The sequence below is a fragment of the Saccostrea echinata genome, unplaced genomic scaffold, assembly GCF_033153115.1.
Source record: "Saccostrea echinata isolate AGI-Se365-2 ecotype Australia unplaced genomic scaffold, CSIRO_AGI_Sech_v1 ptg000015l, whole genome shotgun sequence".
Taxonomy (NCBI): Eukaryota; Metazoa; Mollusca; class Bivalvia; order Ostreida; family Ostreidae; genus Saccostrea; species Saccostrea echinata.
Window position 1 is genome coordinate 8203942 of NW_026889764.1, and position 26466 is coordinate 8230407.

The following is a 26466-nucleotide window of genomic DNA, read 5'->3' on the forward strand; positions in this document are numbered from 1 at the left end:
GTGAAGAGGATGGAATTGTACTTATTTCTATAATGGCATCTGGATCAAAATGACTGAACAATTTTATTTCCAAAAAAATTAAAAAAAAATTACGCACAGTGATCAATTTTATACAACGTTTAATGAAATAGGCGAAGATGACGAACAGTGATCGATCTAAAAAAAAAAATACAAATAATAAAACTCAGTGAACAGGGCATAAAACAGGACCCCTGGAAATTCGAGAAGTGGGGCCATGTCCTTAGGAGGAGTGAATAAAAACCATATGTACATGTAGGTGATGTGGAATATTGCTACATTAATATGAAAAGTTGACAACGAAAAATCATAAATCATCGGGTTTGTCATAAAAATGGATAGATAGTATGCCATGAACATCCAAATTCAATAAAATACCCAAAATATGAATAATACCTATCAAACTCCGTGGTGTCTTTTATTTGGAGTTCTCTGGGATATATCGAGTAGTAAATAATGAATCAAACGTCGTTAATATATCGAAATGTCAAATTGAATGCCACAACATTTTTTTTTTTCATTTTCCCAAGTGGACATATTTGTATAGGTTCTGCTTTAAAAGAATATTTTTGATACATAAAATTGAGGCTTTTCTTTAGAAATGAGTGTAGGTGTAAAGGTTTGGGAGAAATACTTGACAATTCCTTAAAATATATACATCCAGCTCCCATTTTTCTTCTCAGTACTGAAATGGAGACATAAAGTTCCCTCCTAACAATTGCTTCCTTTTTTTTAATGCCAATGATTATTCTCATACTCTTCTTCTTTTTTTTTTTTTTTTTTTTTTTTTTTAATTTTGTTTTGTTTTGTTTTGTTTTGTTTTTTTTGTTTTTTTGTTTTTTTGTTTTTTTTTTCGTTGTTGTTGTTTTTTTTTTTTTTGTTTGTTTGTTTGTTTGTTTGTTTTTTTAACGAAAAACAAGTTGGTGTAAAGCTTTGCAGGTTTAAAAAAAAAAAAAAGATCATTTATATTTTAGTGCAAACATAAATGAATTTTCCTCCGATCTCATTTACTAGTCATTCTAACCATCATTTGTGTTGATTTTATTGAATGTTGATGGTTGTTATGCCAGTAATACCAAAATAAACCTTTTTGGTTATCTGACCCATATAAACCATTAAGGTTGCTAACTGCACACATTGCGTACCACCAAGCGCCTTGGAAAACATATGCACAGTTGAGGGCGGAATCTATGTGAATATCATTGTCCATATCATAAGTTGAAAATTTCATTTCACTGTGAGGACTAAAACTGTCATCTACAAAACAACATAAATATTCATTTTCTCCTGATGTAGAAACAAGTATAAAATTGATGACATTCTGATATAAATTGTAGCCTATATCATTCAATTAAGCATGTTTCGAGTGTTTTTATATACAGGTACATGTATATGACTGGTCGAAATTTGATGCCTTTAAAGCTGAATTCCCGATCTGTTCATATATTGGCGTAAAGATGTAAAACCGAATGAGAAAATTTGCGATAGAAGCCACTATTTCATTTGCTTTTAAGTCCTCGAAAAAAAAATACAACAATTTTTCAGCATCTAATATTGTATTAGCGAATGGTTCGGTAGACATTCTTAATCCTTCTAAAAATAAACATGCATCATATTTAAACGAGAACAAAATATCTTGACTTACTTCAGAAAAAAATAACTTGAGTCCAGAAATAATTAACAAAACTTAAGATTTCATGAGAAAAAAAAAATTAAATTAGTGTGCAAATTTCAATTTATAATTATGCTTATTTCATGTTAATTCAATAAAAATCTTTGCACAGGCCATTATTTTCACATTAATTAGTCTACGGATTTTCCCGTTTTCTCGATTATAACAAATTCTACTACAGTTGTTGCCGAGATCAAAGAGGTGCCGCGGACATTATTTATACAATAAAATGCTTTCTTTGGTTGTTAGTACGGGAATTAATGTCGCAGCTGCTGCAGAAAAAATACATAACCCGCGTAAGCGGGTTATGTTAATTTTTTCTGCAATAGCTGCGACGTTAATTCCCGTACTAACAACCAAAGAAAGACATTTTTATTGTTTATATTTATATCTGTATAAACAATCATTAAAAGTAGGATTAAAAAGATTAATTATTGTATTATTGATATGTACGCCATAGTATGTTTCATTGAAGGAACCGCCACTGATCAAGAAATCCGTTCAGGTGATATGCCTAGTGTTGTTCATGAACTGATAAACGGCAATGGTTTTCTTTAGATATAAAGGAGAAAATATTCAGTGGATGTAAATATTCTCCAATAAATCACGAACGTCATCAATAAATTATCAGATCAGAAACACAAATCAAACCTGTACAGTTGAAATGTATTTTTGACTTCATAATCCAATACTTATTTAGACAATATCGATGTATTCTGAAGTCTAAACAGTGTGTACATGTATTGCCCAAATGAGATGATAAATGTCGGTTTTTATAGATAAATGGGGCTGTTCAACAGACGTCCCCACAACATTTATACTCCATGATTTTACTGATAAATCAATAAAATAGTAAACTGATTTTGTTATTTAACATTCATAAAAATTAATTGATTTATGTTATCAGAAAATTTATAAATAATTAAAGGATATCTTTAATCCAGCAAAAGCTCAAGTCGTCTGCATTCCATTGCAATCGATATACAAGTAAACAGACAAATTGACCCTGTGGTGTTAAATGGAACAGCCTAATCGCGACATGGTGACCTTAATCGGGTTTTTTATTTTCTAAAATCCATATATTTAAATAAAATTAACCATATTTTTTCATTAATCTATCTATTTTCTGTCTGAAAATGTAGGAAGTACAGGTAAAGTTGAGATAGAATGTAATTAGTCTAATTACTATAAAAACAAATTAACTATCAAAACATCTTTTGTTATTTGCAAGTGGGAATAGGTGGAATTGAGATTTTTAAAAAGTGGGAATAGGTAGAAGACCCCCCTAAATCATTTCTTTTAAAGAGGTAACGATGAATGTATTTTAGAGCTGTTAGTAGAATAGAAATCAAGTTCTTGTTGTCGTGAATGATGCAGGATAACATCCCCGGTCTCGATTGATTAATTGATTGTATGTTGTTTAACATCCCATTCTAATGCCTGAGCTTTTATACTTTAAACAACATTTCTCGACCTCGGAGGTTATCCTACAACATTCACGAAAACGTGAACATTATTCCTTAAATACATAACAATAATATATATATATATATATATATATATATATATATATATATATATATATATATATATATATATATATATATATATATATATATATATATATATATATATATTATATATATATATATATATATGACAAGGAGCATACGGCGATTGTGGCCGGGTCGGTCGACAAGGGAATGCTTACTCGTCTATGGCACCTGATCCCACAACTGATGTTTTTAGAACTGCTCCCATTTTTCATTGTTCCAATTGACTTTTGAACTTGATTACTATTAGTTATCTTCATATTTCACATGGAAACGCTGTATGTAAATCATATACGGTACCAATTTTGATGCACCAGATGCGCATTTCAACAATTTATGTCTCCTCAGTGATACTCATGCCGAAACGTTGGAAATCCAAAATATTTTAAAAAGACTTTGAAGGTGCCAAAGACTGGAGCCAAATACATCGAAGGATCAGAACTATGCATAAGGGAGATAATCCTTAATATTGAAATAAATTTCTAAATTTTACCACAGCAATTAAATATATATCCGTATTTATTTCAGGGGCATCTGTAATCCGTTCTGACAGAGTACTGAACTGATAGCAAATTACAAAAGTTCAGTGGAAAAAAATCAGCTAATTATAAAAAGAGTTAAAATTGGGAATGACTTCAACCCAATAGAGATGGAAACTTCTATTTTTCTTTCAATTGAGAAAGGATGACTGCGCTTAAGGACATGCGAAATTTGCGAGAAAATAAACTTTCAAAACAAGCATTTTTCTTTTCATTGCAAGAATGGTCAACATCCAATCTACAACTTTATGTAATTACGTTTAATAAAAGTGTGTATTTACGAAGTTCGAATCTGTTTTCAAAGGCAGGGGTCCTCACAATTTCTTGAATCTCCGTTCGATAATGAGGACACCCACTTTTTTACTGACTTTATACATAGTCAGCGCATGTTTGTCTATTGTTCTACGTTTAACAGTAGTTGTATATTTGCATAGATAATAATGTGTCAAAAGGAGAATAATAGACAAACATGCACTCATGGTTAAAAAGAGAAAAAAACTGCTTCTTCTTACATTTGCTCTCTGTGTTGTAACCAAGGATTGTGACATGTTGAATATTATAATTCACCACGTGATTTCTTACCTCAGGTGACTTTGTGAATACTTAATTCCGTCACGTGACTTGTAAGGTAGCATGTTTTGTGCTAACTAGGACATTGTGTTCGAACACATTAAGTCATCTGGCATTGATATAAAATCTGCTTTAATTACATTGACGTGCTCATATTGTTGATTTCGTTTTGAAACCTTTGTCAGAAGTGTATTTGTGCCATACAGAATGGAGAGGGAGATTGGAAAGAGTGATCACGTTTTTTTTTTCCAAACATGTCATTGTTATTTATCAAATCTAATTTTAGACCCATTCTTACCATGTTAGCTCCACCTCTCATGCATATCTAATGTTCAATCAAGGGCAGGTAAGTGTAAATTCACTATATTTGGAAAGCAGTAAGGACAAAAAACATTGAATCATTTTATTGTATCACAGTCTAAAATCATTTTAAGATTTAAATTTGGTTACAAATTGACAGGATTCTTTCATAAACACACAACAGTGAAATAAGGTTTAGATATAAAAGCAACAGAAGCAACCGAAAAAGACCCAAAAACAGGCGTTAAGTGCAGTCATCCTTTACCTTCAAATATAAACAACTATAATGTTACTTATTCACTGTTGGTGTACTATATCTTATTTCCTCTTTGACTCCAGTTAACGATGTCGTAAGGTATGATGCGTGATATATTATAGAGGTCTGGTTAAGTTATATCACATCTTCATGCCAATATAAAAATGTTGCAAATTAATTAAAAGTTTAATGTTTAACACTTCAAAAACCATTCCTTACAATATTTGTAAATATATGATTCAAAAACCTTGATATGTAGGACTGTCTTAAAGTAAAGTAAAGCATTGTAGTTTTTTTTTTAATTAACCATATGAAGGCGAATCAAAAATCTGTAAATTTCTAAACTTTCTTATCGTTTATTACATTGCTCAAATTTTGAACTGGGAGAGATGAGGATGATATACCATTACTTACAATTGAAAAATAATACTCACTTGCATTCCCGGTATATCCTGTGACACTTAAAGTGTAAAACGTCTCAGGACCTCCGATAGAGAAATGAGAATATTTGGCATATCTCCATTCCCCAGTGTCTTCCTCCAAGTCAATTCTGAGCTCGAAACTTCCGTTTGTCACAATTTCATGTAGAATTTGATTTCCTAAAGATTTGTATGATATAAATATCAAACTACCATTGTATAAAAGTTTTTCAAGACTTTGCAAGAAATGCACTTCATTTTCATATAATTCAACTGATCTCTTCCTCAATGTTTTAGTATGAGTACTAGGTTTTTATTGTCTATCTTTATTTGAAACGTTTTTTTGTTTTTTTTTTTTAGAAAAATGCATGAAATTGCGTAAATGTGTGCATTTATTTCAACAAAAATAAATACGGCTTCATTTTAAATCAAACGAAAAAGAAGACGTATGGTGTAACTAACATAAATTGCTATTTAGTTTCTTCAGCTGACTAAATTCCTCAAGCATTACCGAAATCTTCCAGTAGTTTTGGCATACTAGTAATTAAAAAAGTGCGGAAAACCAAGTGGGACAGACTGACAGACAGACAGAGGGACAGACAGCTAGACAGACAGACATACGGACGGACAGACAGACTCAGAAGAAACCTATAGTCCCCTCCGGTTTCACCGGTAGGGGACTAATAAGCACTATGCTGTAACGGAGGACTTTCCCTGTATTCCATGTACAGTTTCTAAATACGTGTAAGATCTGCAATCCTAAGTGGCCTACAGCAGTTATTTTTCTATGCTTTATCGGATCATTTCGTAAAATGGAATGTTATAGTAATGGTTTTAAGTAAAGTAGTAAATACCATCTATACTTATAAATTAATAAATTTTGCAAATAAACTCCGAAACGGATGCACCAGAGTTTTTACTTACTCCTCTAAGAATACACTAAATACAATATGATGTCCGTAAACTATATTTAGATTTCACTCGCATTGTAAGTATCGTACATTAAATTAAAAGTCTACTTTTATTTTCTATAAACAGCCATGAAATAGCAAAAACATGAGTACGGTGGCGTTTCCGGTTGGCGGATCTAAGTTTCAGGCAATTTTCAATGAAACTGACAACAATCAATCGTTTATTTATTTCATAAAACCTCATCACTGAATTATTCAATCAAAACTTGATTTAAATGACACAAAAGAAATAAGTTGTGAGAACCGAGTAAAAAGGGAAATGTGCAAATTATTTTTGTCAGTCACCGATCTTAATATTGACGGAAGCTTCTAGAACATCATATAGCATCGAGCCCGATGTTAAAAAGAAAACTGAGACGATCATAGCTACAGGAACATTAAAAAAAACCTTATGTGTGAATGGTCATTGAAATAATGGTAAATCATTGATAACACTTTAAGTTGTGAATAAATTTATATATCGAAAGACTATTACATATATGTAGTAGGTTTTCCTAATAATTTTACTAAGAGCATCGTGGCAACGAACCCGAAGTACATTTTCTACTTCGTAATAAAAATTGCTTACATGAAAAGAGAAAATTAATGAATAAGATATTGCTCATATACAATTAAAACTGTAAAATTCTGTGCTCTAATCAATACATTTCAGTTTTATTTCTGAATACAGTCTTTTGTATCAAATACTCGGCTTATTCATAGGGCGTTAAAAGCTAATTTTTACACAGGTTTATATAATATTTAATTATTTATGTACCTTATTGATATGTTAAAAGGGTAAAGTACATTTTTTACATATCAATAAGGTACATACATATTTATAAACCAAGACCCAAGTACCTGTGAATTTTTACCCTCCTCCTCCCCAAAAAAATCAATCGATTTATCAGTAAAATGTGCGTATTCGCTGCTTTTATCTTTGACGGAAATGAAATAAGAGCATCTGAAGTACAATATTCATAACATAGTGCATGTATGTTTCACAATAAACGTCAATTAATGAAATTGTTATTTTTTCAAGTTTTAACAAAAGGGGGTGGGGTAGGGGGTTGGAGACGCACATACAGGATTTTGAACAAAGTATTTCTTCCTGCTATAAGCCTGCAGGCTGTCAGTAGAAACTACAATATATTTTCTGTTGGCAGTGGTATAAATTCAATTACCCGCGCTTGCGCGGGGTTTCAGCTAGTAGTAGTAAATACCGCGGTAGTATACAATGTTTAGATAATCAGATTCTCAATTCCTTATAAATAGATAGGTTATTAAGGCTTTTCAATGCGGGGATTCCTTGTTTCACTACATTGGCTAGCTATGATTATTTAAACAAAACACACTGTTTATCTCAACCAAAAGGACTCATATGTCTTCAGATAATAATATGTATGCAAATAAAAGCTAACAAGTATGCTAACATGTGCATTTTCAAGTTTGTCAGATATTATCTTAAAAGGTTCCTCTTATACTTAAATTTATTTTTAAGCATGTGCTTAACCTTAAATTCGACATCTAGAAATAAAAATGTTGAATGACATTTTTATATAATCCTACAAGTACAAAGTCAATTCTATTTTATTTATTTTTAGTTAAGCCGGTAATGTAAATTGATACATCATGGTTTTTATTAATTTTGAACGTTACCCAAGTAAAATTCGCTATTTGGGTTTCCAAATCCTGATGTATAATTCTCCCAGTTCCGGTAAAAGTCCATACTTCCGTCGAAACGACGTTGAAAGACCTTCAACATATATTGAACATAAAATTATTCGAAAGAAGCAAATATTCAATAAGATTATTTTTTAACTTTTGAAGAAGGAATGAAATAAATAAATGCTGAATCCTCGAACTAAACGCCTTTGTCTACTCCTCAAACAATTTTGCAATAGATATAATGGTCAAAACAAATAATGTTCAACAATGATTTAACTTTGATATGAATAATTATAATATGCATCTGAAAATAAAGATAGAAATTGTACTGACTATCCATCCACCATTGTCTACCGTCATATTGCAAAGAATTTCACGTGTACTTCCCATGGAAGTCCTCGAGTAGGTATACGACGCGGTATTCAAAGGTACTAGATTCCCACTACAATCTAGATTATTATTATATTATTATTGTTTAACGCCGAGTAGGCAATATTTCAGCCATATTTCGGCGACTACAATCTAGAAAAAAAAATGTCAACTTGATTTTTTTATATTATTATACACATTACAGAATCAACGTTTACAAATCAATAAATGATATTACATGTCCTATCAGAGAATTCAAAGGACATAATAAAGAATTTTTTTCTCAGTAGTTTCTGTCATTTACTTTTCAAAATTGATTTTTTTTTTACTCCATTCCAATGCTTAGCGCATTTGTATTTGCATCCTTCCCCTCCAATATTGTCAGGACATCGACAAGTTTCTTTGAACTCATTCTCAAAAACCTGTGTATATTATTTTTGAAAAAAATGACATCCTTGGGGAAAAAAACAATAATAACCCAATCTTTAAAATAAAACACTTTAAAATAATAAAACAGGAATATTTCTTCGCAAATAAAGAGCAATGAGTGCATATTATTTAAACGGAGATCAACTTACTAGCCCCCCCCCCCCCCCCCGCCCCAACATGTATATTTTGTGTTTCGAATAGAAAAAAAACTTACCTGTTGAAATCGTTCGCATGATCCATTCTCTACTACAGGTATGTTCGTATCATTCTTATCGTTAGGAAAACATATGTTTGAATTTCCTTCTTTACAAAAATGAAAATAAGTACAGTTTTCATCCTTTAAACAGTATGATGAACAGTCTACCAATGATCTTATCGGTATACCTAATGTTAACGAAAGTGAGTTGTTAACAAAGCCAGTTAATACAAATGTTGCCGCCCTCTCTTCCTGTCCTTGTATTATATATGGAATAAGTACCATATAAATGCAATGGAGAAAAATGGTTTTCTTGGTCATGATCGGAGGAACACTGTGTGTTTCAATTGGAGTGCGATGAATGCACATGTTATATATCCATTCACTTTTTAATCAATGTTAAATAACGATATCACATGGTAGCAACAGTTTCGAGTTAAGCACGTTATGAGTAAAAGCGACCTTTTCATCTTTGTTTAGTTACAGGTCAAGAATTCGAAAAGAAAAAAAAAAGAAATTCAGACCTTGATTTCAGATGACGTTTTCATAAAGAGTGGCAAAGATATATAAGATGTCCATCCTTTAGATTTTCGTGATAAAATATATTTTCACCAAAACTATTAAGAATAATGTCTTTAACTTCAATAACGAACTAGTGTTAATCCATGTTACTCTTGCCAGTTGTCAATAATGAGTAGTTCTTATCATAGAGAAAACATTGAAAATAAAAATTTCTTTCATTGAAAACGTGAATTTGAATAAAATCCCAGTAATGTTCTCGTTAAGAATTGATCATAAAATATTTTTTCATACAGCCTTTGTTCAGCATCTGTGCATTTGAATAAGTTGCATGTTTCTTTACTTATTATCTTGTTCATTAAAACGTTGTTATATTGGTAGTGTTTAAATATGGTGTATATCACATTTTATTAAGGTATTGAACTTTGTTTCATAGTAAAGGGAAAATAAATTTGAAAATATGAAATCTATTATACTCTATATATAAAATCAGATAGATTACACACGATCAATATGTACTGGTCCCAGCTGACAAAGCAGGTAACAATATAGTCTTTCTTTCTAAGGCTTATTATTACAATTGCATTTTAGAGGAACTTGGGACATAATTCTACAAGTGGTAATCCAACTTGTACTCATAGTTTCCTTTCCAAGGAGGAAATTCTTCATAATCATATGTCAGTTTTAAATATGTTTAATGTTCCCAATAATTAAATTGAATTTGATTTACCGTGCGTGTACTCGATTCCCAAACTTCATAAGAATCCTTACAAACAGAGAAACATAGCGGGTTCTAGTAAATATTCTACCAAGTTTCTTTCTTTACTCCTCACGAAAATATTAACAGCAGCTAAAGAGAAACTTTTGGGAGTACTGTACAACAACATACTGTATTAGAAAAATGGTGTTAATCAGATGTGGTTACTTAAAAACTCCAAGGAACTTTTAGAAAATTTGAAAGCACAATTCTTTTTCCGAAATCAATAGCATTAAAACATACGACTTTCGAAACTTTTTTAACCATTCCCAGAGATAAACAAAATACCAGATTCTTTGACATTATAGAACAACTTAAATTTGCATACCTAGTCATTGTTCGTATGCAGACATTTTGTTAAAAAAATTCTGATTCTACACACAAGTACTCCAAGGTTGATATTAAAAAGATACTTGAGTTTCTCATTGACAATATCTCTGTGGTTTTCGGAGACCAAGTCTTCCAAAAATCTATTGGAGTTCCAACAGGTACTAATTTTGCCCCGTTATTAGCAGATCTGTTTTTGAAGCAGAACTTATTTTTAAAAAACTTCTGCATAACAAGAAGTCTCTTGTTGCGACCTTCAAATCAACATTTAAATATATCGACGGCGTTCTATCAATTAGCAACATTCATTTCTCTTCCTACGTTGATTCAATATATCCCATTGACTCGAAATATAAGACACCGCAGAGTCTGACGCATCTGTTTCCTAATTGGATGTTTTACTAGACATAGATATTGATGGCAAATTGACAATTAAACTTTATGATAAACGTGACTTCAACTTTTCTATCGTCAACTTCCCTTCGTTAGCAATATACCATTATCACCTGCATATGAACTTTATGTCTCCCAACTGATTTGATACGCAAGAACGATTTCTAAAACGAGGCAGGCTATTGACAAATAAGTTGATGATACAAGAATATCAACAATCTCTTTAAAAGTCAACATTTCGCAAATGTTTGGTCCATACAATGACCTTGTTTGCAAAAACAGTCTGTCGATAGGTCGAATATTGACTGATGTTTTTCATACAAATTATTAGGTCATTATTTTCACACTGAATTGTCTACGAATGTTCCGTTTACCCTATCATGACAAAGAGCACCTCTGTTTTCAGAGGTTCGAGCTGTCTCTGCTCATAATTTGTATTGTTTATATGGACTTCTGAGAACGATCACTGTACGATATTTTCGTCAATTCCAAGATACTTTCAAAGACCTCTCTTCTAACGGATATACATGTAGCATCTGCTGAAAGAAGCTTTTCTTTGACTATTTTATTCTTGCAATGATTGTTTTTTTTAAAGATCTGCAAAGAAGAATAATTGTCGTATAATGCATCATAATATTTTGTAGGTTTAGTAAATATTAGATAGAATTGGGGTTCAATTCAAATAAACTGTCTCGTTTCATTTTCCTGGCTATCCAGGTATAGGTTAGTTGCTTAAAGCGTGCGCTAAAAGACTGGGGTTCGATATTATAGCATATGTTTAATTTTTCCCGGATAATTTTACACTAAAAGCGACATTTTTGCACAATTATGCCTTCTTCAAAGATTTTAATACAAATATAATAAGATATTGAAAAAATGATTTATATAAAATATCACATAAAAGCAAGCCCGAGGGGTTGGTACCAGCTCAGGACCAATGTTTACTAATATATATATATATCATTGTATGAAATTCTTCAGAATAATGTTACAGTTTTAAATACTTTAACATCCCTGCCTACACCAAATAACGATTCCAACACTTCATAAAAATCCTACAGACAGAGATGTATTGTAGGGTCCAGTAAATCTCCAACCAAGATCCAATCTTTAGATTTCGCCAAAATATTATTTGCTTTAATTTCAAGGCTTACTGTTTTGCAACATATTCAAGAAGTGATATATACAATTGTGGATTCTCAAAACTGCAAAGAACTTTTGGAACATTTGATACACTTTTTACAAAAAATCAATAGCATTAAAACGTTTATCTTTTCAACACTTCATACAGGCTTTAATCACAATAAATCAACCTTTTTGCCATCATAGACAACTGTTTCTTTCAAAACAACAGAACTCGAACATTTTTCATATCTTTTGTCTGGTCATCTACAAAATAACTTTGTTGAAAATAGTTCTGAATCTTCGCAAAATACTCCTAGTTGATATTAAAAAGATGTTTGAGTTCCTCATTGACAAAACATATGTAGTTTTTTTAGAGAGAGAGGGAGAGAGATGATTTTTTTTAAGTAATCAAGAGTAATTCTCAAGCTGCATTTTATCTAGTATCCTTTTTTTTAAGTTTTTCTTAATTTTCTGCATGGTTAAATTAATAATTGTTTGAGAGGGATTCTTAGTGTACATAATGTACAGTGCATTATACTTAATACATATTTCATTATTGATTGCACAAGTTTAAGGTGAATATGAGGGCAACAAGGTATATTGTTACTGGACTGGGAATAACCTAATTTAAACCCATAAAAGTTCAATAAGGAACGTTAGTATCAGTACATTTTGTATTTAAATGTTATAAAAACATAGAAACTTACTTCTTTTTGAAGCAATTTCACCCATAACAGATACGAAGAGTATCCACAAGAGAATATTTTAGAATATTTTTTTTAAATTATCCGAATTTACTAATTAAATGATACATGCAATATAACTGTTACTATTTCATGCAATACAATGCATAAATCAACAATTAACTTTTCCAAAACCTTTGAATATGGTTACATGTTAAAAGGTAATCGATTAATCAGACTAGAAATGCATGCCCTTTATAGCAAAAGCATTTTCATATAATAAATATTCTTATTCTTACTTTCTTTTTACAGATATTTTGTTGTATATTAAATCACGTTCTCGAAGAGTTGCCATTCTTCATTCAAGTTGAACCTAGCTAAATATTCCATGAGAATGAGTGTTAATAAATGCATTACAATGTCAAAGAGTAAACAAATTATTTTTTTTTTCTGAATTCTTTTATGAAATGCAACGACTTTTCAAAATTGAATCATGGTCTGTTTTCTGGATTAGATTATAGTTTGGGAAAATCTTCATCTGACAATTTAAACGGTTCAATCAACTTTGCAGTATTTGTTCTCAAACAAATTTCAATGCTCAATATTTCATAATTCCTGGAATTGTCAAATGCCTTATTTTGGGGGGGGGGAAAAAACGACATTAAGAAGAGTAGATGGTCTTTCTGAGGTCTTTTGTTGGATTATCATTTGCTTGCGTTGTTTGCATATACTCGGGTTAAAAATTGAAGGGAAAAAACAATCGACATACTTGTAGGTCTTATTAGCGATCTCTTTTTTAAATTAATTGTCAGGGTTTGCAGTGGGAATGTAAAAATATTAAAATTCTTGATTGATTTCCTTTTCAGGACAAAATGGCTGTTATTTGTAGCTTCTTATTCCTCTGCTTCTGCTATTCAGAAATAAGACTGGCATCTACATTACTTTTAAATGTTCGTAAAAGACCTTATGACACCAACTGTAATAATTATTTCTACATGAATATTCTTTATTGATCTCCTTGGAATATTGTTATAATCTTTATCTTAACGTATAAAGCGAGGAAAAGGGAAGCAGGAGGGAAAGAGAAATTAATGGTTTCTATAGGTAAACTTCTCTTCATGTATCCACCTGGAAATTATCATTTAAGTCCAATTACCAGTGTACTTAGAAAACATTTCTAACTATTTTCAAAACATGTTTTGTGACATTTTTAAAAATACTTTTTATGTTTACTCAGGTGCACAAGCCCTAGTACTAATAATGCTTATTCATTCCGAGATCTATATAATTTCGATTCTTTGGTGTAAAAGAAATATTGGCATATATTTGGTCAAATCGCCCCTCAATGTCACACTTTTTTGTGCATTCTTCATCTAAAATTAATTGCTTTAAAATATACATTTGTCAAATACACGAAAATGGTAAATATATGATGTACAAGTTTGTTTTTCTTACAAAGCTGGTAATGCATATTCCTTGGAGATTTATATTTTTATTTTATTAAGATTTTATAAATCTTATTACAATTTCGAATGCCTACTTCACCTTCAGACCTAGAGATGCGTTCCAATAAACAAGAATCTAGGATTTTTTTTAATTAATATTAATTTCAGATAAGAAAAAATATACGTAGAAATCTTGATACAGCTCTGCAAAAATAACGTTTTTCATTTTATTTTATTTTTGCATGAAGAGATCAACGCTATGCGCATTTATTTATATTATTTGGAACGCTTTGTTAGAAGTACATTTCATGAAAACTCTTATTCTTGTTAATTTATTTCAATGCGACAGAGCCTTAAATAAAGATAAACAAAACACAAACACATTTACTCGACAAACTTATAAATCTGTATATGGAAAGAAAAAAAGCAATGTAAATTGTAAATTAAGGTACAAAATATACATATACTATTGAACATTCCCCTAAAAAATGTCAAGTGCCCTTCCCTGCTCTCAAGACTTAGTAGAAATAATATAGTAAGATAAAAATAAACTGCAGTGCACAAAACAGCATTCTAGTGTGTCACCGTAACTATAATATTCTATCGAGATTAAGCGGTATTTTATCAAGTCACATACACTTGTCAAGTATGTCTACCCCAGTTGTAAATTAAGAATTATATTGATCTGAAGTGTTTTGGATAATCTAAAAGAAATTTGCCGTCCATATCGCTTTTATAATTTCGCGGTCTAAAGTCTACCGTTGGTCACCAATCAGTCACAAATTACTCTCTGTGCTGTGCCACTTGTCTCTGAAAAAGAAATAAAACTGAAGATATTTGATATATTTCTTTAATTTTAGTCGGTTCATTATTCCATAACGTAGTTTTTCGAGTACATGGATCAGTTCCAAAAATCACACATTTATTTAAAAAGAGATATATATGAAAAAGGGAAGGTGCAGGAAATGCTCACCATGGCATGCATCGATTCCATGAAAATAAAATTCTTTTTTTAACCATATTTTACCATATACACAATTTTCCCGAATAACACTATCCTATGGAAAAATTCTGCCATAAAATAATACATGATAAAACGTTTTGAACTTTCGGAGAAACCAACACTTTAAACAATAAGACAAGTAAGTCCTAAATCTTGTACATGATGTGCATCATTCTAATAAAAATTTCAAACTCTTTTAAAATTTTTTTTTTTTTTTTTTAGTATTCTGATCTTTACCCTATGCTTTTTCTCTAAAAATGTATATTTTTCTCATATTCAAAAGCTTTTGGTGGTGGTTATATTTGTCCACTTTTGGTGTGCATATGTGTTGTATTATTAAAGTTTCAATTTTAATTTATCACATTGTAGCATAGTGTATTGATGTTATAATCAGTGTATTATAATATTACATATACATGTTTACTCAAGAAAAAATCGATAAGGTGGTCTTTCATTTTTCTTTTGTCCAATTAAATCATGGGCATTTTTCTAGGCATGATTTTTTTCCATACTAATACATGTTTTCAGTGAAAATAACATTTCAAATATTCACTACATTTAAAGACTTTCAGAAATCCCGAAAGCAGATGAAAATTTGTTACACATACTAGTATCTTACTCGTAAATCAGGGGTACTTGGGCCTTGGTTTATAAATATGCATACCTATTGAATATGTAAAACTTTTTTTCATATTCAATAGGTATACATATTTATAAACCAAGACCCAAGTACCTGTGTCGTAAATGAATACATCGCAATGGATCCATGACATGGTAGGCCCTCGATCAAAAATCGAAATCAATGCACCAATGAACAACCTGTGTCGGGGCAATTGTACTGAAATTCTTAGGAAACAAATTGTCAAATTCTAAAGCTAGAGAATACTATTGGTAATCCCTAAGGATATAAAATATTGAAGATAATGATGAAAAAAACCCCTGTACCTGCTCCGTAAAGAGGTTCAAGTGTAATGGTGTCGTTTGGAATGCAGTTTCCACACCAGCCAATCACAAGACAGCTTACTTTTGTAGAGTCGGCCGATCGACTGAATTGTCGAATTTCACTAAACCAATCTCCGCTATCGTTGACCCATCCAACCTTCATGAAAGATTATGATGTTGGTCTTAAATAGTACATAAACATCAAAACAAAATCACTGAATATTGAATTTCAGAACATTATCTAAGGCATTTTGTACAGATGGCACATAGAGGTGTATTGTTTAAGCAATTGAAAAATTAGATTTACAATAATCATTAAATTATCATCTTATACAAGAAATCCTGATTTAGTAAGATTTCAAGCGTGGGACAGATTCCTCAAGGGTTAAAAGTTTAAAATGTTATAATTTTCTGTCCAAAACATGATAAAGAAAAAGATTATTTTCATTAGCTTTTATCAATCTCTGGAAGCATACATTATTTGTGCCGAAACTGATTTTGCCGCTCGGATGTGATGCTTTGGTCAGTATTTCATATTTCCCTTTAAAATTGCTTTCGATCAAAGACCTGGAATTACTACCTCTAATAAAAATTTACTTTACTTATACTAACTATAGTTTGCTATAGTTAACACACATAAATAATAGGGATGGCAATTTGTAACCGGTTAATCGATTACTCGGTCGGAACGATGCTAAGCGGTTAGAAAATCTGTAATTTGTTAGTCGAAAAAAAATATAATATAATTATGTAAATTTGAATGTGTTTCTTAAAATTCATTTTTTAAAAAAGGAAACATCTGCATAAACGTTGATAATTTAACGTTTCACAAAGATTTGGAAGTAATTATGCTCTCCGGATTGTGGATCGTGTGGTAATTAGTCCTTGAAGACGTTTGTGAAGTGTTAATTTCTGTTTAAATATCATGTTCGTTACCCCGACCGTCCTGTAATGTTTTGATGATATCAATTAAATCACTGTTGAGCATTGTGAATTGGTATGTGTATCTTTTGCAGTTATCTTTCAAATTATGTCATTACAAACAAACATTGTAAATTAAGTGATACTTCAGACTTACGCCTGATTATGGAGAGAATGCAGAATGAACTCGTGTGTCATCTGCTCTGGAAAATAATTTCTCAGGCAGGTCTCATGGTTTTATTTATTTTTTCTTGTCTATCGGAAATTAGAATACTTATACCGATTTTTAATTGCAGATTTTGGGTACTGCACCGCCTTCTTACACCATACAATGAAATATTTTATTTAAATAGAGTTCAAATGTGTAATTACTCAATGTTTGTCCATATTTATTAGTTATGCACCTTTCCGTATACAACGAGAAGAATACTGGGTAAAAAATACTAGACACGGCCTTTCCATATGGATGCAATGACAACGTCGATATATAGTGTTGGGAATCTTTCCAATCCACGGTGTAGCAATGTGAATGTGATGGGACTTTTTAACGGTACACAGAGACGTACTGACGTAAGCGTAGTCATTGATATCGGTCTTACAATAAACCTATTATACACGATGTCTCGTTTGGGTCCTTGATTCTATACTACCTTACGTAAATAAACAGTTTGGTTTTCATCACATTCGCACCAAACTTTTCCCTTTGAAACTTTTAAATAGTCTATTTGAAAAAGTCAAGGAAGTCCATATTTTGATTCTTCGACACCAGAATACAGGTTCGGATCTGTGGTTATGGATCAAATATCAAATCATCACTCTGATTGCAAATCATAGACTTTTTAGAGTGCGTTTTACGGAAGAAAATAGCGCTAAAACAACTCATTTTTTCCTTAAACTTCAATACGCCAACAAAAGAATTGACACGGTTAATATAAGTTATATTTTTAATCACAAAAGGGTCAAGTCTTGTATTCCACCATATTTCAAGTTAAAGTCAACACCTTATATTTCTCAAAAATATACATCGACTATTTCCTCGAAACTCTTTAATTACAAGAAAACTCTAAAGGGCCTAGATATCGAACATCTGAAACATAATCCTTTAAAGTGTCCATGTTCTTTTTCACGCTACAACTATAGTCCTGCTGGACACGTCATAACTGGAGACGTAAATACTAGTATAGTTAATAATGAGGACCTTAAATTACTTATTATAAAAGGGTCAAAATTTAGGGAACCCCGATCTTTCAGCTGACGTCATAATTTCATAAATATTATGAATTCGTGGAAGATTACGCCAGGCGATTGACCAAACATGAAAAAAGACCTTGAAACTAGATTCAATTAGATGAATGTTAAAATCTCGCATTAAGTGCATGATTGAGATGCAGTATGAAAACCCTCTAATATCCTTCTGTGTTCAATAACTCAGAAGTGAAAAAGGAATTAGATAGATTACACGATCAGATTGTACTGGTCCCAGCTGACAAAGCAGGTGCATTTAACAGCATTGTCTTTGTTTGTAAGGCACACTATTTTAATTGTATTTTAGAGGAACATGGATTTAATTCTGCAAGTGGTAATCCATAGCTCCCTTTCTAAAGATGAAATTCTTCAAAATCATATGTCAGTTTTAAATATTTTTAATATTCCCAACAACCAAAATGAATTTGAATTACCATATTTATTTTGGATTCCGAAACTTCATGAAAATCCTTACAAATAAAGGTACATAGCGGGTTCCAGTAAATACTCTACCATGCCTCATTCTCTACTCCTCACTAAAATATTAACAGTAGTGAAGGAGAACCTTCAGGAGTACTGTGGAATAATATATTAAAGAAGTGGTGTAAATCAGATGTGGATACATAAAATTCCATGGAACAATCTTAATAAATTTGAAATCAAACGTCGACTTCTCAACACTTTATACAACTATTCCCCACGATAAATTAAAGTCCAGGCTTTTTGACATAATTGACAGCTGCTTCTTCAAAAAAATGGAACTCGTAAATTTACTTACCTTGTTATAGTCATTTGCAACATTATTTTGTTAAAAAAAACATTCTGATTGTACACACAAGTACTCTGAACTTGATATTAAAAAGATGTTTGAGTTTCTGATTGACAATGTCTATGTGGTTTCTGGAGACCAGATCCTCCAACAATTTGTCGAAATTCCAATGGGTACCAATTGCGCCCCGTTATTAGCAGACCTATTTTTGTATTCATAAAAGAAAACACTTGTTGTGGCCTTCAACTCAACATTTAGATAATTCGACGACGTATTTTTAATTAACAATAGTTATTCCCATTCATATGCCCATCCGATATATCCCAATGAGCGTGAAATAAAAGATACCACAGAGTCTAACACATCTGTTTCATATTTGGATATTTTACTAGAAAAAGACATTAATGGTAAACTAATAACAAAACTTCATGATAAACGTGATGACTTCAACTTTTCCATCGTCAACTTCCCTTACTATGTAGCAATGTACCCTTATCACCTGCATATGGGGTTTATGTCTCTCAGCTGATTCGATGCGCAAGAGCATGCGCTTCGTACGGATAATTTCTAAAACGAGACAAGCTATTGACAAACAAGTTGATGAAACAAAAATATCAACAGTCTCGTTCAATTAAAGTCATCAATTCGCAAGTTCTTTGGTCTATACAATGATCTTGTCAGCAAATACAATATATCATTAAGTCAAATACCGACTGACATTTTTCATACTTATTGTTTAGACGATTATTTACACTCTGAATTGTCTACGGATTTTTTTTCCGCTTTTTTACCGATCATGACAGGGAGCACACGGCGGGTTTGACCGGTCGGCAGAGTAACTCCTCCATGGCACCTGATCCCACCTCTGATGTTTTAGAGGGCCGTGTTTGCTCTGCTCTTGACTTGTATTTTTAGATGGACTTTTGAGTTTGAATACTGTTAGTTATCTTCATATTTCATTATACATGTAGTTGGTTAAATCTTTGTGCAAAGTTTCATTAATTTTCTGACAACGGGTTTCTACAAAACTATGCTTGTCACGGAATTTTGGGAGAGCCCTGGTACATGTAATTTTCTCCTCAGGGTAAACAGAATGATCATAACTTATATGGTCTTTATTAGTCTTCTTGTGTATATGAATAGAGCTACTTGAAAAATATGTATATTTCTAATGCGACTAAGCGGCTAATCATTTGGAACGTCTTGTGATTAACCGATTAGCAATTCTGTATTCAATTGTCATCCCTAATAAATACCTTGATACTTTACTTTGATACCCTTATTGACAATGATATTTTGAATCTTTACAGTGAAACTTTGATCTTCTATGCAACTTCACTCTAGAAAGAACTTTTTGAGATAGCATTAATAGCTCTCGAATTCCATTTTTATTATTTTGTTTATTAACAGATCTATTTACCGATTTCGCTATAGATAATCCTGTGTCATGTAAATCAATTTGAAATGTGCCTTCAAGTTCACAAGGTCCCCAACGTTTTTCCCACCATGCTTCAGCTGTACAGTCGCTGCAAGTACCGAATGGCACATTCCTTTCTTTGCTACTATTTCCTGTTGTGGTTGCAAAAGTGAAGTCGTCCTGCATAATGCCCATCGACTGAATACAAATTTTATAATTAGTTCATTTTCCCCCACCAATAAATTTTTATCAAGGATTTAGAAAAATCATTCCTTTAGTATGTAACGTATCAATCGTTAGTCATATAATGAGTGAGATAGAGAGATCAAAATGCTTTGATATGACACATAATACTCAAAAAAATACAAATATTGATTTATAATTATGATAATATCGCCGTAAATGGAATGATTACCTCAATATTTATTCTGACTTTTGAAAACTTGGTTCTCAATACAGGAAGCGAATTCCTGGTACATCGCTCGAAGGAAATGAGATGGGATGCATCGTGTCCAATAAAGTAGTTTTGTCGTTGTAGAGTAACATATTCCTCCGCCGTTTCTGGTGGTCATATTATGACAATATGTCTTGACTGGAATTTTTCTGTCAAATTTATTCGGAAATAACCAGTATTCTCCATCAGTAGAGGAAGGAAAGCATTCTTTTAACTCCGAACAGCTGGCTGGATCTACAAAATAAAACATGATTTTTTTTTCCCCAAACGTCAGATTGAACAATAAAATGGTCATTATAATAGCATGTAAGAAATTACCAATCAAAATTGATTCGATCCGCAAGAACATGTTCTACGTACGAAATTTTTAAAACGAGGCGGGTTACTGACCAAAAAGTTAATGATACAAGGGAATCAATAATCTCATTTAACGTTAACATTCGTAGATTTTATGATCAATTCAATGCCTTTGTTTGCTACGACCTTTCCGTGGATCTAATGTTGACTTCCGTGGTTTTTATGTTAGGCCATTATTTTATACTTAATTGTCTACTGATTATCTCGACAAGGACAAAGGGCTCACGGCAGCTGTGGCCGATTGAGTGGGGATGCTTTTATCTCTCTATGGCACCTAATCCCACCTCTCATGTTTTCAAGAGTCCGTATTTGCTCTGCTCTTAAATTATATTGTTTGAATTTTAGTACGCATAATTACTGTTCGTTATCTTAAATTCATATTTCATATAAGTGAGTGTCTTGGTAAAGTCATAAATTCCCTATAAATCACCGGAAGGTAAAACAAAAAAGACTATTTTCCTTCCAAGTAATTGTAATTCGATTCTACCTGTCAAGTACATGTATTCAAATAAAAATCCTTGCCAAAAATCAGTCACTCGTTATAAAATAATTTCCCACGGAATCAGGTTATTTTTGCATTTAAAAAAATTTAATTATTTTCTCATACTCTTCTCGGATTCCATTTGATAAAACTCGGAGTCTGTTCCAATCTGTGTAATGTTAATCGAAGATTCTCTCTGTAGGAGACATTGGAAAGAATAACTGGAGAAGATAACTCCAACACAGGAAACCACTCTCAGGCATACTTGCATACACTCTGTCAAGGATCCCGCCCTGAATTGGTAAATAGTTTCAGTTTGTGTTGAATTTTTATCGAACTTCGTCATGTAAGCCCATCTGGTATTAAAATCTGCAGATATTTTAGACTGAATTAATGATGTACAATGTACATACACATAACTGTATATTTGTTGATACTAATCAAAGTAAGGTCTGTTGACACGTTCCTCCAATATTGTATTTGTATCCCTTCCTAATATATCAAAAATATTTATTATTTTTAATATCTTGAAATTTCTATACTGGTTTCAAATGACTAAAATAATATTGACACAAAATTAAGATATCAGCCATTCAAGTGATTTCCAAAAGGATTGTATATAAAAATACTACAACCTTTGGAATCTGGCACAAATATTAGTAATGTACCTCAAGATTAATATTTAAATCACAAAAAAAATTATATATGATAATAGATATTATAATAAATTCATTAAGCATTTTAATTGAGGAACATGTCAGACAAAAGAATCTCTGCATTCTGAGATAAATTAGTTTTCATAAATGCAGAAAAAGATAGAACTACATTATTTAATTATCTTCAAATTCTGTGCGTTGTTCATTAATAAAAACAAAATTTAATTATTTAATCTGAATTGTTTCTTTCTTTATTTTTATCTGTTCTTTATATTAGGCTTTAAGGTTCAATAAGTCGAAGAGTGTCACATTACACTATTTTGATTATCTAATATGACAGAGTAAGCATCAACATTATAAATTACAACGCATAAAATGATTTTCTTATGATATGAATGAAATATATATTTATACTTTAACACATTTCCCTTATTCCGTACATAAAATCTACTATTTACCAGTAAATGTGCCCGCCTGTGTGCTACCAGCAATGATCACAATGACCGCAATCTCTAGTGAGATCAACGCTACAATTAATTGTTGTATAAACCACTTCTTCATGTCCTGTAAAAGTTTTACTTGATAATGTTATATGGCAAGAACATATAATTGATTCTGGAATGAAACCCATCAATTAAGCCAACATTAATACATGTACATTCGTGACTTTAATTGTTCTTAAAAATATCACTAAATATTAGAGTTATTTTATATGCAGACCGTTGTTAAACAGATTAGAAATACAATTTGAAATTTGAAACAAACCATATGACATAATTTTTCAAAGTCTTCAGAAATTAATCTTGTTATTGGCCATTCAATGCTGATGATTACAAAAGAAGAGTCGTCATACGGTCAATCGAGTGACCCCTCCAATAGAATTCGAATCTGTACTGCTTCAGTTCTTCGCTGATGGTAAGCAACAACAAATTAGGAATAATGATGGATCTCTTTCCAAAGTGGCAGCCATTTTTGTAACGTCAACATTCCAGAAAACTTCGTATTTCTGCTTCTGTCAACACTCTTGATAAACGTGACGGATCGTTTCAAAGGCAGAAAGTTTTGGGAAAATATTCTTCATTTCTTGAATCTATAGTTATAGGCCAACGTTTTATATGTATCTTGTGAAATAAATCCTAGTTCAAAATCAGTTGCTGTTGTTTTGCGACAATACAATACAATAATTTGTACATCTTTAAAAAAAGCCCATTATCATTCTTCTGAGAATCATACGAAATGTTTGAGCCTTTTCCTTTTTTTTCCATCTTTTGTTTGGCGCCTGTTTTAAAGTCCATAGGCATTTTAAACTACTTAATCCATAGGGTTTTTAAACCACAATGTACTTAATCCATAGGCATTTTAAGCTACTTAGTCCATAGGCATTTTAAACTACTTAATCCACAGGCATTTTAAACTACTTAATCCATAGGCATTTTAAGCTACTTTATCCGTAGGCATTTTAAGCTACTTAATCCATAGGTATTTTGAACTACTTAATCCATAGGTATTTTAAGCCACTTATACCAAACTAAGTAAACAGACTGTTACTACTGATTCCAAGGAGGACACAGACCATGGCGCGCGATCCCCTCTTGAAATGCGCATATTGCGACATTTAAATTTAAGACATTATTACAAGTCCATTAAATTGCCACTAATTTATTGTTTTCATTGTATTTTCGATTATAACTCATCAGAATGTTTATGGCAAAAAGTCAAACCTTTTATTGTTATGATAAAGTCTAAAGTTTGACAGTCCAAAAATAGCAAGGTGTTTATCCGCTGCTAAGGAAATTGTGCGATTTGGGGTGTTTTCGTAACGATTTTTTTCACACTTCGTTTGCTCAAATGTCTTAAAATTTTGCAATGATAATTATCTAATTAAAAATATCAAGTAATTATAAATTGTAAATAATGAAAAATAATTTTACCCCCGAATTTAAACGTAATTTTGTTGTTTATATACTCATTATAATATTGTCACAACACCAATGTCACAACACAGTATGGATTCGAATTGCGTTTTTAATTTCCACACGGAGAAAATTTACTTGGATTAGTTGTAAATTAAAATAAGGAAATGATAATTTCTTGCTGAAAGTATTGTATGCAATTTTAATTTGTACGAATTAGCATAACAAAGCGTTAAACACATATGATCGGAAGTCGATGCGTTAGCAATCTTGTGTGTATGGTACTACATTGTGTAACAATTTAGACAACAGTCGAAGATACCTGCAATTATTGTAAAATCACTCGGGGTTTTTTTTCATTGTTTTAGATATATAAGAAGGGTATTACTAAAGTAATTTAAAGCGCATACGTTTATAAAGACAGTCAGATTTTGTAAAAACCCGTTCATTTCAAAGTCATAACAATTGCTACCCTGCGCCATCTATCGAAATTTTTGCAGCTATTTTTACGATTTGATGTTGTTGTTTATAAATCATAAGCAAGAATTCAAAAAACTGTATGATTTTGTTTATATAATGCATAAAGTTTTATTTTTCGGCCACCATTTTTGGTATGTTTATATTGTAAGAGAAGCTTGGAGGGCGTCTCAAATATGACGTCGAGTACAAATTATCAAACATTAACTCAAATGACGTTGATCGCTAGCCAAAATAAGACACGGTTAACTGTCTATCCTCTTAAATTCGGCAAAATCAAAGCAAATAGTGAATGTTTCAATTAAATATATAAGTTGTAAAGCATTCATATATCAAATTTTTGAAATAATTGTCAAAGTGTTTGCTAATATAGTGTTAAAGATAAATCCTTCTCGCACCCATGAGGTTCATATACACCCGGTTTCTGAGGTGTTAAGGGGATGAGAGATCATGCTAGCTCAAGCTAGTAGGGAGCCATATAACCAACACTACCACATTGTAGGGGGGTAATGTAATATACATTACATCCTAGTAGCTTAGGCTAGTGGGATAACCCTTCAGCTTGATTGGTAGAGCACTGAACTGGCATGCTAAAACTCCTGGGTTCAAATCCATTCGGAGACACACACCTGTCCCTGTTACGGAATCTGATGTACACTGCCTAGAACTTCTCGCAACACTGCGTAGAATTCGCCTTTGGTTTTCTGTAGGTATATACACATGTATTAATGTCATTTCAATGAACCTTGAGTAGAATCTAGCTTTGATAATTAATTCATTCACTGGTGTCCAATCCATCGATGAATTATCTGGTTTCTCTCTCATCATGATTGCCACTCCTTCCTGTGAATGTCATCCTCTCTCCCAGAATACATGTATCTCCCTGGATGGGTCACCCCCAGGGTAAGCCGGTACCCATTGCAGCTGGGTGGACTGAGAAAATGCAGATAAATTAGCTTGTCTAAAGACACAACAGACAACGTCAAATGCCCATGGCAGGGCTTGAACCAGCGACCTTTGGATTACTGACCAAACACCCACGACCACTGAAACATGTGTTACACGCTGGTAAGGAACACTGGGAGATGTTTAATTTCTTTTTTACCTTTAGCATTAACAAATTTTGGTACCATGGATTCTAAGTCCTTGTTACTTAAAGAATGAAAGACAAACCTGTGGTTCTGATACTATACCCTGTTTGACCAAAAAATAAAAAAGTCAAAAAAGATTGTACCAGCACTGTGAAGGCTTGCTGAAGGCTCAGTTGCAATCTTACCTGTTAGAATCACAAATGACAGACTGAAGATGTGTACTAATAAGAGTATTTTAGTTATTCATTCATTTCCCTTTCTCTTCATTTAATGATGTTTCACTTTATTTAACAACAATTATTACAATGAATTTAAACAAAAACTTATTCTGTTGTTTAAATACACTTCTCATTATTTTGGAATATTTTTCTTTAGGAGTTTCCAGGTCCTTTACTAATTAATCGTACTTCAATTAACAGTCCTTTTGTACTTTCTTAAAAGATTCAAACAATGCAAATACTGTAGTACAAAGATGTTTAATTGATGTCCATAGTATTCGATAAACATCTGTTTTATTAATACACGTATAGATTTTTCGGATAAAATTAATTG

The 26466-nt window shown here is 31.8% G+C and overlaps 2 protein-coding genes across 2 annotated transcripts; both read right to left on the bottom strand.

The window, feature by feature from the left end:
* Nucleotides 1–1021: 1021 nt before the first annotated feature.
* Nucleotides 1022–8305, bottom strand: LOC133188061 (ficolin-1-like). The gene is made up of 4 exons (XM_061323449.1): nt 8279–8305; nt 7937–8033; nt 5343–5507; nt 1022–1275 (listed from the first exon to the last, which is right to left on the bottom strand). Exons 1-4 carry the CDS (start codon nt 8303–8305, stop codon nt 1022–1024), a joined length of 543 nt encoding a protein of 180 aa, XP_061179433.1.
* A 6655-nt stretch (nt 8306–14960) lies between these two features.
* Nucleotides 14961–21053, bottom strand: LOC133188062 (uncharacterized; the record flags this gene model as incomplete). Its single annotated transcript, XM_061323450.1, has 4 exons — nt 14961–14998; nt 16137–16290; nt 20489–20683; nt 20901–21053. Coding segments are annotated over 4 exons (540 nt in total), but the record flags the coding sequence as incomplete, so codon positions are not given.
* Between the last annotated feature and the right edge of the window lie 5413 nt (nt 21054–26466).